This window comes from Nicotiana tomentosiformis, chromosome 5 (genome assembly GCF_000390325.3).
Source record: "Nicotiana tomentosiformis chromosome 5, ASM39032v3, whole genome shotgun sequence".
Classification (NCBI taxonomy): domain Eukaryota; kingdom Viridiplantae; phylum Streptophyta; class Magnoliopsida; order Solanales; family Solanaceae; genus Nicotiana; species Nicotiana tomentosiformis.
Window position 1 is genome coordinate 742,651 of NC_090816.1, and position 14,430 is coordinate 757,080.

At 38.1% G+C, this 14,430-nt stretch overlaps 2 protein-coding genes and 1 non-coding gene across 3 annotated transcripts; 1 reads left to right on the forward strand and 2 right to left on the reverse strand.

Moving 5' to 3' along the window:
* Positions 1-199: 199 nt before the first annotated feature.
* LOC104119153 (AT-rich interactive domain-containing protein 1-like) lies at positions 200-4,517 on the forward strand. The gene is made up of 2 exons (XM_009630581.4): positions 200-1,929; positions 3,476-4,517. The coding sequence occupies exons 1-2, from the start codon at positions 547-549 to the stop codon at positions 4,337-4,339; spliced, it is 2,247 nt and encodes a 748-aa protein (XP_009628876.2). The 5' UTR covers positions 200-546; the 3' UTR covers positions 4,340-4,517.
* Positions 4,518-4,875: 358 nt separating this feature from the next.
* On the reverse strand, positions 4,876-9,153 carry LOC104119152 (rRNA 2'-O-methyltransferase fibrillarin 1-like). The gene is made up of 7 exons (XM_009630580.3): positions 9,004-9,153; positions 8,405-8,727; positions 8,202-8,297; positions 8,003-8,080; positions 7,535-7,711; positions 5,861-5,929; positions 4,876-5,328 (listed from the first exon to the last, which is right to left on the reverse strand). The coding sequence occupies exons 1-7, from the start codon at positions 9,017-9,019 to the stop codon at positions 5,152-5,154; spliced, it is 936 nt and encodes a 311-aa protein (XP_009628875.1). The 5' UTR covers positions 9,020-9,153; the 3' UTR covers positions 4,876-5,151.
* Positions 9,154-9,319: 166 nt separating this feature from the next.
* On the reverse strand, positions 9,320-9,405 carry TRNAY-GUA (transfer RNA tyrosine (anticodon GUA)). The gene is given in 2 exon segments: positions 9,320-9,355; positions 9,369-9,405. It is a non-coding gene; the product is annotated as a tRNA-Tyr (tRNA).
* Between the last annotated feature and the right edge of the window lie 5,025 nt (positions 9,406-14,430).

A 14,430-nucleotide genomic window follows, 5' to 3' on the forward strand; every position in this document is an offset into this window, starting at 1 on the left:
GCATAGTATGTATAACTCTACCTTGTAAGGATAGAGATATTATTTTCAATAGCATTACGAGGATGATAAATATATTTTTAATTTTTTATCCCAAGTTTTGGATTTGACCTTTGAAAATAGAATTATTTTTGTTAATGAGTGATTTAACCCATAATGAGACATAAATTAATGGGACACCAAAGCGATTATAGATAATCAAATGTGAAATCCCAAAGAGAAAAAAGAGAGAGACCGTCCCCTCTCCCTTCACATTTCTCTGTGTAGACTGTAGAGGGAAGAAGGGCGGGTACTATAATTTCCCAAATTTTACAGTTAGGTCCCTGGCTAGATCCATATCTTCCCGCCCAAAATTCAGTGCCTAAAATCTTCCCTCTTTTTTTCTTAGTCGTTATACTAGTTTCACTTGTACAAAATAAAAATAAAAAAACATTTATTGCGTCTAAAAAAATTCGGTTTGATTTGTTTCTTATTTCTTTGTGTTTGATTGTGCATTTCTGGTATGTGTACGACTGATGAATTGTTCGTAGATTTTGAAATTGGAAAGCAATGACAGGGTGGTCGAAGAGAGTTGATGAATCAGGTATAGAGAGCTTCAGAAAACCCGAAACCGGCCCGGACCCGAAACAAGTTGTAAAGCCCGAAGTAGTAGATTACGGTAATGCTAAGCTGTTGTTTATAGAAATTTTAGCTCAATTCTTCAAAGAAGTTACTGGGCTTTTGTGTTACAGGCCATTGCCACCAAAGTTGGGTAATGGAAAATCAGTTGATTTGTTCAAGCTTTATTTGGTTGTTAGGGAAAAAGGTGGGTATGAGAGAGTTTGTGTGAATGGGTCATGGGGTTTAGTGGCTAAGGATTGTGGGTTTGATTTGAGTTATGGGTTGGGTTTGAAGTTGGTTTATGTTAAATATTTGGATGCATTAGAGAGATGGATGTTGAGACTTAAGAAAAAAAGGAGTACTAATGGTGTAATAAATAGTGAGGTGAGAAAATGTGATTTGGGTTCGGGTTTGGGTTCGGGCCAAGCTGGAGTTCCGGTGGATGTTGAGTTGGATCTGAAGGAGATTTTAATGAAAATTGCGGATGAAAAGGCCAACGGCAGTGAAAATAGAAGTGTTAATGGTGTTGAAGCTCGGGGTTTTGATGGCTTGTATGAATGTACTGAGAAATTTGATGGTAAAAGAAATTTGGATCACAGTGTGGTCACTGTAAAGGATATTGACGAAAATAGAAGTGTTAATGGTGAACAGCTGCGTGATGGTGTTGAGGCTCGGGATTTTGATGGCTTGAATGAATGTACTGAGACATTTGATCGTAAAAGAAATTTGGATCACAGTGTGGTCACTGTAAAGGATATTGACGAAAATAGAAGTGTTAATGGTGAACAGCTGCGTGATGGTGTTGAGGCTCGGGATTTTGATGGCTTGAATGAATGTACTGAGACATTTGATCGTAAAAGAAATTTGGATCACAGTGTGGTCACTGTAAAGGATATTGACGAAAATAGAAGTGTTACTGGTGAACAGTTGCGTGATGGTGTTGAGGCTCGGGATTTTGATGGCTTGAATGAATGTACCGAGACATTTGATGGTAAAAGAAATTTGGACCCCAATGCATTTACTGTAAATGATATTAATGAAAATATGAGTGTTAATTATGATGAAGAGCATTTGATGTGTGTCAGCGAAAGGGAAAGTGTCAAGGAAGATTGCATTAGTAGGAAGAGGAAGCGAGAATCGTACTTGGATACGGTGAGGTGGGTTAGTGAAGTCGCGAAGGATCCTTGTGATCCTGCTATTGGTTCTTTGCCGGAAAGGTCTAAGTGGGAGGATTATGGCGATGAAGTGGTTTGGAAGCAGGTTTTGTTGGTGCGAGCTGAAATGCTTTTAGAAAAGAATGTGGATACATGTGCTCAGTACTCGGCATGGCAGGTACTTCAGTTTTCACCTGGAGATTGATACTTCATAGCATTATGAATTACTAAATATTGTTGATAGTTTAGACGATGTGTATACCTTATTCATTCTCCTAGATAAAGTGTCTTATTTCTTCAGTTCAATAGCTCACCTCATTGTTATTATTTGTTGCTTTATGGGCATCTTGATGTGCGTGTGTGAGGGGGGTGGGGGTGGGGGTGGTACTGTTTGGCATGTGATGCATTTGTGTGACTGTGACATATCTTTCAGTTGAGTACATTTGCTTAGCATTTGTTTTGGAAGAACAAAGGCTGCATTCAGGTTTAACTTTCGATATGTCAAACAATTTTGCTAATTATTTCTTGATAGTCAAGCATGGCGTTGACCAAGAAAGTCACAGTTAGAGTTGCATTAGGAGGCATCATCAATGCAATGTGTGGGTTCTTATATGTAAGTCAATAGGGGCCATGAGATCCTCTAAACGAAGGTATAACAAAATATATTTCATAAGGATAGGAGCCATGTATTCTGTCAAATAAAGAAACAGTTTGGCATAGCGATGTGTCACCCTTCCTAATTGTGGTAGGTTGTTGAATGGACATGCTAAATAGAAGAGAACACAGGACATATGTGCTTCAACTTGGTAAAGATGGTCTAGACATAAATAGTGGAAATGTGAAATTGTGAAAATTAAAGAGGCTACCAACCTCTGGTTGTTAGAACTTTGTAGAAAAATGTCAAAAGAGTATTCATTGTCCCAGCATGTCAAAAGAGTATTCATTGTCCCAGCAGGAAAATACAATGGGAGTTTGATGAATCATAGATTCATAGGAAGTGATAAAAATGCATATGGCCTACTTAATCTGAGTTATTATTAGCTTTAACTATTAATCTAGACTAGAGAAAGCTCCTCAGGGTGAGATGGACCATAAATTTTTGGACGGAGGGGGAGAGAAATGGATGATTTACGCTAACTTTCCAAATAGTTTAGTGTATCATTATTTGTAAATGCTGTAGCCCCGAGAGGGTGGGTCTTCTTGATAAAGAAATACGGTATGAAATGAAAGTTCCATCTACTCTTTGAATGCCTTTGGTTATTTTTGTAGTATAATCTAAAATATACTGTGCTCTAATTTTTCGGAAAAACTCAGCTTGCTGTCCAGTGCTGATTGTGTTTGTCCACTTGCCAGTCTATGTAGCATCTTCCAGATTGATTAACCAATGCACTTCGATCATGTCCATCTTTTAATGGCATGTTTGTAACTGGGGAGAACTTCCTGCTTCCTGTTGCGATCATTTTATGCACAGCATGCCATTTTCACTAGATAAGTTGCTGTTTAGCAACCAATACAGCATCCCTTGGCTTTATGTGCATTTTTGTGACTCTGAAAGTGAAACTTCACTAATTGCACAGAGTGTCGTATCATTTTCCCTTCAGCTTCTCGTTTTATCCTAGCATTTACACTTATCTAGCAAGTGATGTTTACGTGAACATCCAAAAGTTATGGAAGATCACAATTTTTTTCCGGGCTTGGGTTAATTTAGAAATTTTTTTGCATAGATAAAACAGAAGATGCATCCATCTTTGTATGATGATGGTTCTGGTTCTGGAAGAGTAAGATGCAGCCAGCGAGTCCTATCTGCAAAAGATTCTTTGAAAAAGAGGCGTGCACCGCTGTTTTCAGTGTCATCATCACCAAGTTTTCATAGTGATGAGGATCAGATCGATGGACCAACTGCCTCTTCTGTAGAGTCAGTAGTTGATTTTTGGTGGAAGCAGCGGAAAAAGAGAATACCAGTTGGGCCACAGTTTCAAGCAGATATTCCCGAATGGATTGAGACAATTTATGAAAGCGACTCTAAATGGCTAGGCACCCGAATCTGGCCGCTAGGCAAACGAGGAAAAACAACAATTTTAAGTGAAAGAGATAAAAAAAGAGATCCTATTGGGAAAGGAAGGCAAGATATCTGTAGCTGCCAATCTCCAGGTTCTTATGACTGTGTCAAGTTTCATCTTCTCGAGAAAAGGAAGAAGATTGAGATTGAGTTGGGATCAGCCTATTATCAATGGAAATTTGACTCTATGGGTGAAGAAGTTGCACTTTCTTGGTCAAGAGAAGAAGAAGGGAAATTTCAGGATATAGTGAAGTTGAACCGTTTGACTGAGGACAAGAGTTTCTGGAATGAGATTTTCAAGTTCTTTCCAAACAATAGCAGGGAGTCTTTAGTAAGCTACTACTTCAATGTCTTCCTTCTCCGGCGCAGAGGCGACCAGAATAGAACTAATGCCAGTAATTTTGACAGTGATGATGATGAATCAGAATATGGACCTAGATTTAAATGTTTTGGGCGGGATGCTAAGTTCTCCATCTTTTGTTCCCCAAGGAAAAGCACATCTGGATCAGAGGTAGTACATGAATCTTGATTGTGGTCATGGCATTTTCCAGAACCGTAAATTGCTGGAGGTGCTTTTATTCGTGAAGCAAGTTATATTGGAAAGTATGTCTTTTACAACTGCAGATACAAGATTCCATCGTAGAATTGTATATTTTTTGGGTCAGTGAATTCTTTGCCCACACAGCAGCTTCTTCCCTCTGTTTTGACTTTTGACTACAAAACAAGTGTATGAATACTCCCCTTTACACTTCCAAGCTCTTGAGTTTTTACAAAGGAACAAGATTGCTAGGAATTCAGTCTCTTAACGGCAAATCTTTTTTCTGATATGCTCATAATGAGATAATATTTTCCTACTCTCCCTTAACTTTTGCTTCTGTGCACTTTCGAAGCCTTTGAATTGTCCATTTATTTACATTTTGGAACTCTATCTTCTGTGTGTTTAAAACAGAGCTGGAGCCTTTCTGGGCCAACAAGCATATCAAGATATCACAAGTTTATAAATATTTCAGCTGATCTGAGGGTACTTCTTTACCCCAAATTTTGTTATCCCTATGAAGCAATGCAGTCGAAATTCTATTCAGTTGTGGATGCAAAGTGAAAACCACTTGCAAGCCATGTGCCAAAAGGATTATATCAAACACAATTTATAATATGGAAGGGGGATGTCAACCTTTATAAATAATCTCATACTATATAAGTAGCAATATGTTCTGAAGCAATCTTTGCATAAGAAATATAAATCTCACTGAAGTTTACTAGTGCAATTTTAATATAAAAGATGCCTAATTAGAAGCATATATAAGGGATCCAGAGCTAGATAAAAGTAGAAACTTATATCAGCTAAGCAACAGGGTTCTTCTTTCTTGGAATTCGGTATCCTCCAATAACACAAGCATGGTGTCTTTGGTACTCGTCCATAGTAACTTGCTCAATAGGCTTGAATTGGTTGGCCTTCAGTTTCTGCACTTCTTGTTCATATACTTTGTCATCCGGAAGGGTAGAGTCTATGCAGTTGGCCTGCAAAACCAAAAGATAATTTTGACATCTCAGTGGCATCAGTATGATGACAGTATTTTAGTATATACTAAGGACAATATAAAGAACTTTTATACTATAAGTGCAAAAATAGGGTTGCTCAGTGCACAAAGCATCTCGCATTCACGGCTAATGCAAGCATTAGTGGCCGTTTCCATGGCTCGAAACCGTGACCTACAGGTCATACGAAGACAACTTTACCGTTGCTCCAAAGTTCCGTTTCTTATACTATAAGTGCATTTTAATATATTATAGCAAGTTAGTTATCATACTTGTTACTACAACAACAACAACAACATACCCAATATTATCCCACACCGTGAGCTTTGGGGAGGGTAGTACGCAGACCTTACCTCTACCTTGTGAGGATAGAGAGCATGTTTCCAATAGACCCTCGGCTCACGCAAATATAAGCACCACATTAATGAAAATGTAGACAAGACGGACAGTACCAAAAAGCCATATAAAAAAATACTTCCAAAACTGATGCTTTAATGTACCAAAATGGACTCACCTTGATTGACAGCACAAAATGACCTCCAACTTTGAGAAAATATGATGCATTCAAAGCTAAGATCCTTATCTGAAATGGGTAAAAAGTAAAACATAGCACTCAATAGATACTGGATCAGGGATGGGGGAGATATTAACATCTGAGGTCAAACATATGCAAGTCATACCAGCTCTTATAAACAATTGGAAAACATAACCTGTTAGTAACATTGTTTCATAAGATAACAAACAATAGTGCTTTTCTCTAAAGACTTCCACTATAATCTTCCACTGAAGGGAAGAAGCAAATTTTACCCAAATTAGCATAATGATCTCAAAATACCCTCATTATTAAAGGCATTTTAAGGGAGAAAATGGGATGACATTTTTTTCTGAACAAAATGGAATGAGGCTTCAAGTCATTCCTGTTGCACTTTACCTTCTTATAACATATAGAGAACATAACAAATGCAAGTACAGAGTAAATACTACACTAGAACACAATATATAAAAATTGTTGTTGTGGACCTACTATACGAGTATGTAGCAGATCCCATAATTTACACAGCTTACTTTTGTGATTTTACTATACCTATTGTATTGAATTATCATTTAGAAAGAAAGCATGAAGCGCGACCACATCAAGAAATTAAAAATGTTGTTGAAGAAACAAAACTAATTTAATTTTGTTGTTTAGGTAACAAACTCTGACTAAAAACTTGTATAGTATTGGGGCTTCAGCCTATCTCTCAATCTTTGTAATAACTGCACTGCTGCTTCTTACTTTATAATTAAAAGAAGGAAAATCAAAGACTTGCAATACTACTGAAGTTGACTGAAACATGCAAGTGTATATACTATAACGTAATCAGCCGTTTCAGGTGCAGGCAAAATGAAAGGCATTGTGCATTTACATACTTCGAGATTTCGAAATTTTGAAAAACAAAATTAGACAATTGAAAACCATCCGTGTCTGTACAGACTTTAAATAATTCATCACTTGCTATAAAATGTGAAAATAGTTATTATCCACTTTATCACTCAAAAGACAAAGAAAGTGGAAATAAGAGCAGCAATAAAAGTATTAACAAAATGAAAATAATAATAATAATAATAATAGCATCAGAAGCCTGGGAATCACCAAAGTATATGGAGAGACACCAGTTAATTCATCACATGCTTGATATATGCGAAACGAGTTTCCTTCACTTTATCCCCCAAATATATGGAGATATAAACTGGAAAATAACAAACAAACAAAAAAAAGGAAGAGAAAAATGAAAGAAACCTAGACAGGAAACAAAATGAGAAAACATGATCAAAAACGGCTTGGTTTGGCTACATGTATAAAAAACCTGACCACATGCAGCTTTCCAAGTCCATTAGCTATTAAAAGAAGGAACAGGAATTGAAGATAATGAACAAATAAGATGATTTCTTAGATTTTGCATCACTACTTGAATTAGTAAAAGATTAGCGACTAGCCACAATACTTAGAAAGTTGGGATTGACTATACTAATCTTCACCTTTCATCTCAAACCAATAATATTATATATAAAAAATATTAGAAGTTCTCTGAAATATAAATTTCCATGATGACTAAACGAATGATAAAACAACGTACTAAAATATATTTTCAACTAATTGACATCACGAAAAGTATATATGTAATATAAAGAAAATTAAGAATATGACCTGATCAGGCTGAGCAACATCAGAGAAGATGACATCCACCATACCAACCAACATTCTATATCTTGCCGGATGCCTAGCATCTTCAATTATGGGAATAACATTTGTTCTGTTCTTGGCCATGTTCAACAAGTCCCTCCCACTCCTGTTTGAGAATTCGACAGCATACACCACTCCACTCTAATTTGATAAACAATTCACAACTCAGTTATAATACTAGTATTAGTAATATTAAAAAAAAAAAAAGGACAGCCCGGTGCACAAAGCCTCCCGCGTTCCGGGAAAGGGTGCACGAAGATGCAGGGTTCGGGGAAGGGCCACAACCCTAGGAATGCAAACATTAATGGCTGACAGCTCGAACCCGTGACCTATAGCATGTAGGTCAAACTAAGGCAATTTTGCCGTTGGTCCAAGGGCTCTCCTTCAGTAATAATAATAATATTATACGAAGTAATTAAACGGATAGCTTACTGGTCCAACTATGTCAGAGACATGAGAAACAGAAGTTCCAGAAGCAGCTCCCAAGTATAGAACACGGTTTCCAGGTTTCTATTGTAACATTAGAAGAACGAAAAGAACACAATATTAACTGACTAAACAGCTTGGGGAAAATATAAAGTAGAGCATATATATGTAAGAATGTAATTCCATGAAACAAATATATACTCACAATCCAAGTATCATCTATGCCACACAAGACTGCAGCGCACAATTTCGAACGGTATGGATTCCAAACTCTATACTCAACCTTTGTTCCATCTTCACTCTGGTGAATGCAAAAGTAAATTAATCAAACATTGAGAATTTTCATCAACTTCATTAATTCCATGAATTGAATTAGAGGTAATTAAGATGAAATATTGAAGGAGGAACCTGAACAGATATGCGTTTCTCGTTGTAAACAGTAACACCAGGTACCAAGTTTTTAGTGACAAGAGCATCCTCCTTTGATTTGGCTAAAAATATACCTTCATGCCTGTGAGGAATGATCAACACATTCCCACCACCCCTCATTCCTCCTCCGCCACGACCACCACCTCTTCCTCTACCCCTTCCGGCAACGCCACCTCGACCACCACCACGACCGCCCCCACGTGCAATACCATGACCACCACCACGTCCACCACCACCTCTGCCTCTTGTAGCATTGGAGTGGTTATGGCCATTGAAGCCTCCTCTACCGCCACGTCCACGACCTGAGGTCAAGCAATAAATAAAATAAAAAAACAACAACAACAGATTCGGTGTAATCCCACAAAGTAGTGATTTAGAAGGATGGAGTGTAAGTAGACCTTACGAAGGTAGAGACACACAAATTAAAGATACAAATATTCGAAAAACTGAACAGATAATCTTAAAAATATAAAAGCTTCTACTATACACCATACTAATGCATATATACAATGATGGGCATATGTAACATATGCGAACACTACGTATTGATTTAATACACAATATTGACAAGTACATACCCATTGGAGCTCTCATTGTTAAGAGAAAAAAAAAAGTTTGTCTTCTGTGTTAAGGGTGGAGATTGTAAAGAAGTTGGGAGGCGGATTTTAATTTCATTGGGTGATAGTAGGGTTTTATAGGGAGGTAGATATTAGGGTTTTGGGTTGCACAAAGCCATAATGACGTGAAAGCCAAGTAACGTCAATTAAGGAAAATAAGGAATACGAACTGTTTACCATATTGGCTTTTATTAAGAAACGGCGTCGTCTTAAGAGGAGAAATAAACGCAAAACAAAACTAAAGGAAATAAAAAGAGAGAAAAACTAACAAAAATATTCCGACCTGCCGGATTCGAACCAGCGACCTAAGGATTTCAGCAGACACACTACAGTCCTCCGCTCTACCAACTGAGCTAAGGTCGGCCTACGGAAGGATAATTAATTATAAATTTATTTGTTAATTATCTTCTAAATCAAATATGGAGTAAAAGAAATTTTATATCACTCTGTAACAGAAAAGTTATTTAACTTGATAAAACGTACATGTACGATGATTACTATTTTTTCAAGAAATTATACACCAATTTACTAGCATTACTGAATTAGGAAATTGCATTTGATATATAGATAGTATAATTACAATTCCCACATTTTGAATTGCCAAATAACACCTAAAAGTGATGAAATGATAATGGAAGCTCATTGTTTTAGTTCAATTCCAAAAAATATTGCTCCTTTCAACAAAATAAAGTATAAAAATGAATGATGAGAGGAAGAGCACGAGAAAGAAAAAGCAAATCAAGTAACAAAAGATAATGGGTCAAATTAATTAGCAGCTTATAATTCAAAGTTCTTAGACTTCTTGCAACAAATTTTAACCTATTATATTTTTGTTAGTCACTTTCCGTCTAACTTTCAATTAGAATATAAAGTTGGCCTGCATAGTCAAAAGATGGAAAAAGGACTAATTAGAATTGTCTCTACTATTTGTCAGATGTATGAAATATAGTAGTAATACTTTTCCAGGAAGATTATTTTGTTGTCAGATAATAACTTCAACTTACCATAGTAAAGTAGTGTATACATTTTGTTGTCAGATGATAACTTGAACTTACCATAGTAAAGTAATCTACTTGTGTACGGTCAAAACCGATTGACTCAGTCGTACGGACTGGTCGAGACGATGATGTTTCGATCAAAGGGTATCTGCATGTCAAGCTTGGTCGAGGTCCGAAGTAAGGGCATCGAGCTTCGAGCTATAAGACTGATCAATGACAAGCTCGGTATCATTATCGAGCTCATATCCAAATCGAACTACGAGGCAAGGCGGAGATTATCGAAGATGCCTAGACCGACCAACACTCATTCCGAATATCGAGACCCCAAGTCAGAATCGAGCTCGAACCAAGACTGAGGGCTCGATCCAATACCGAGCTCGAGCCAGTATCGAGCTCGCAGACAAGAGCCGTTGCAACCACACTATGGGAGAGAATCTTGGCAGAAATCAAGGAAAAGACAATTCATCGTGAGACCTCCACTACATATTTTTATTATTATAGAAAAAGTAGGATCCCTCTAATATAAAAGGGGGATGTTAACATATTTACGGGGGCGGTTGCCTGGTTGATGAACATTTCCTTTTCTCTGTTTCATATTTCATTCTATTTTGCCAAGAAGAGAGATTTTTACATTTCACTCTACAATTTGTATCAAGTTATATCACGTGTCCTTAGAACCATACACAAATTCAACTCTATCCGATTTTCGGGTAAACAGTTTGGCGCCCACCGTGGGCCTAAGGATAACAGTGATTGTTTGATATAAATCTTCAGTACACACTAGTTTACAACGTCAAATCAGCAATGGCTTTACCTATCGACCACGAAGCCGGCCTTCAAAATGAAACCAACAACTTGACACCCGGGGCCGGAAGGCGGATTAACGATATCACCGAAGCTCGAGTCGAAGTACCGCTAGATATCAATTCACAAGTGGCTCTTGAGGCGAACCAACATTCCGAACCGAAAAAAGGCATTCAGGGCGGTACTCGATCCGTAGCTCGAGACACCCATAACATGGAGGAGATCGGAGTCAGCTTACGGATGATCTTCGAGATGTTACAAGTCCAACAAGTAGCGATAGCTCAGTTGCAGAATCAAACTCAGGCACAAAGCAGACTGGAGCACAATCCGCATCAAGAAATCACCCACAGAAAGAACCAGCCATATGGAAATCAAATAAGCAAGAATCGGGGACTACTCCCGAAATCACTAAAATGCTCGAGGAACTCACAAAACGAGTCAAAGCCAACGATAAAAAAGTAGAAACATATAATTCCAGGGTCGATCATATCTCGGGAACTCCACCAATGATAAAAGGGCTAGATTCGAAAAAATTCATTCAAAAGCCTTTTCCCTTTAGTGCAGCTCCAAAACCAATCCCCAAAAAATTTCGTATGCCCGAAATACCCAAATATAACGGAACGACCGACCCCAACGAGCATGTCACTTCTTACACGTGTGCCATTAAGGGCAATAATTTGGAAGATGATGAGATCGAATCTGTATTACTGAAAAAATTCGGTGAAACCCTGTCAAAGGGGGCAATGATATGGTATCATAATTTACCATCTAAATCTATTGATTCCTTTGCTATGCTTGCAGATTGCTTCGTAAAAGCACATGCCATAGCCATTAAGGTCGAAACTAGAAAGTCAGACTTGTTCAAGGTAATACAAAAAGATAACGAGATGTTGAGGGAGTTCGTATCTCATTTTCAAATGGAACGAATGGATCTGCTACCAGTCACAGACGATTGGGTTGTTCAAGCTTTCACTCAAGGTCTAAACAAGCGGATCTCGATGGCTTCACGGCGGCTGAAGCAAAATCTGACCGAATACCCTGCTATTACTTAGACCAATATGCACAATCGATATCAATCCAAAATAAGAGTCGAAGATGACCAGTTGATTTCTAGGTCCGTTACGAAAAGAACTACCAAGCAAAAATCGACCAGAGATCGATACCAGCCATATAGCAGAAACGATAACACTGATGAGTATCCAAGGCCTCTCTAAAATCAACCTCGTATACTAGGGGGCTTTATCATTGAACGCATCTGTGATGATTATCAAGTTCGGTGCAAAGGAAGTTACTTCGTTATTTCATGACAAACAATGTCTCAACATGAAACGTTGTAAGAGCCAAATGATCAAAACGAACCATGCTTATATAGTTGGCCCGAGCCCTGACGCAAAACAGGAACACATGTATAATGACTTGCAAAGACAATCTTCTTTACCGATATTCTATGTTCAAGATTTATTATGCAAATATGATCGAGTTCGAGCAAGCACTCACTCGACTGCTAAGCCTACGGGCTATTTTTACATCGAGTTCGAATCATTCACTCGGCTACTAAGCCCATGGTCTACTTTTATTTCGAGTTCGAGCAAGCACTTACTCGACCATTACGCCTACGGGCAATATTGCATCGAGTTCGAATCATTCACTCGACTGCTAAGCCTACGGGCTACTTTTATTTTGAGTTTGAGCAAGGACTCACTCGACTATTAAGCCTACGGGCTACTTTGACCATTACGCCTGCAAGCTACATTGCATTGAGTTCGAATCATTCACTCGATTGCTAAGCCTACGGGCTACTTTTATTTCGAGTTCGAGCAAGCACTCACTCGACCATTAAGCATACGGGCTACTTTGACTTTTACGCCTACGGGCTACACTGCATCGAGTTCAAATCATTCACTCGACTGCTAAGCCTACAGGCTACTTTTACATCGAGTTCGAATCATTCACTCGACTATTAAGCCCACAGGCTACCTTTATTTCGAGTTCTAGCAAGCACTCACTCGACCATTACGCCTACGGGTGACATGCATCGATTTCGAATCATTCTCTCGACTGCTAAGCCTACGGGCTACTTTTATTTTGAGTTCGAGCAAGCACTCACTCGACTATTAAGCCTACGGGCTACTTTGACTATTACGCCTACAGGCTACATTGCATCGAGTTCGAATCATTCACTCGACTGCTAAGCCTACGGGCTACTTTTATTTCGAGTTCGAGCAAGCATTCACTCGACCATTAACCCTACGGGCTACTTTGACTATTATGCCTATGGGCTACGTTGCATCGAGTTCGAATCATTCACTCGACTGCTAAGCCTATGGGCTAATTTTACATCGAGTTCGAATCATTCACTCAACTACTAAGCCCACGGGCTACTTTTATTTCGAGTTCGAGTAAGCACTCACTCGACCATTACGCCTACGAGCGACATTGCATCGATTTCGAATCATTCACTTGACTGCTAAGCCCACTGGCTACTTTTATTTTGAGTTCGAGCAAACACTCACTCGACCATTACGCATGCGGGCTACATTACTTCGAGTTCAAATTATTCACTAAACCTACATGCTACTTTTATTTCGAGTTTGAGCAAGCACTCACTCGACCATTACGCCTACGGGGTACTTTACTTCGAGTAAAATTACTCATTTCTTCGAATTCAAAATGAACACTTGACTATTTAAGGCTGAAGGATGTTCGAGCCCGATAAAGAAAAAGGGACTTGATTACGACTAGGTCGGGAATCCAAACTAGAGTAAGAATTTGAAAAGTAAATGCGGAAACAATAACAATAAAGAATTGAGCAACTAGAACTAAAGGGCAAAAAATAAAGGATATGGGAAAATTCAAGGAAAGAATTCCAAGAACTTCCAAGAACGCAAGTTCTATAGCCTTGACAAGATCAAAGCAATAACGTTTTGATTTATTGAAGAAATCAAACGCCTTTACTTAAAAGCAAATCAAAATAATAGATTCGGATCTTGACCGCTTTACGAGTAACTTGAGACAATAATTAATAACTAGTATTAATCGCCTTCTAAGAATATCACAAAGGAATCAAATATATCACAATAGAGAAGTAATCTTACTACATCAACTATGAACTAGTAAAGGTTGAAAGATAAATCTCAAAGCACAAGTAACAAAGGTTCAAAAGAACTCTCAAAGTATGATATGCTTAATCAATAATGAAGTGTCTCAATGAATGAGAAGAACTCCTTATTTATAGGAGTACTAAGGCACAAAAAAGTCCTTAAAATTAGGTAGGGTGGTTGCTAAGGCATAAAAAGTCATTACAATTAGGTAGGGTGATTGCTAAGGAGTAAGAAAAGTCATTACAATTAGGTGGGGGGAGGCCGAATCCCTTTAGGGCAGATTTGGACCTTAAAACTACTAGTTTGGGTCATTGATTTGGACTCCAATTGGGCTCCCTTTGAAACACCCCCTTTTGGACCTCTTTTAAGCTCATTTTTAGCCTTTTTGGTGGACTTCAAGGGCTGATTTGGTGGCCCAATCTTCCTCCTCTTGAACTTCAATTTGGATCACCAAATAATTGTAAAACTTGGATAATTCATCTACT

Bases quoted from the DNA above. Each gene is read 5' to 3' on its own strand.
- LOC104119153 (XM_009630581.4), top strand. From the start codon at position 547: ATGACAGGGTGGTCGAAGAGAGTTGATGAATCAGGTATAGAGAGCTTC. The intron at 1,930-3,475 runs GTACTTCAGTTT...TTTTTTGCATAG, and splicing joins CTCAGTACTCGGCATGGCAG to ATAAAACAGAAGATGCATCC.
- LOC104119152 (XM_009630580.3), bottom strand. The intron at 8,081-8,201 runs GTGAGTATATAT...ATGTTACAATAG, and splicing joins GCATAGATGATACTTGGATT to AAACCTGGAAACCGTGTTCT. The intron at 5,329-5,860 runs GTGAGTCCATTT...TTGGTTTTGCAG, and splicing joins ATTTTGTGCTGTCAATCAAG to GCCAACTGCATAGACTCTAC.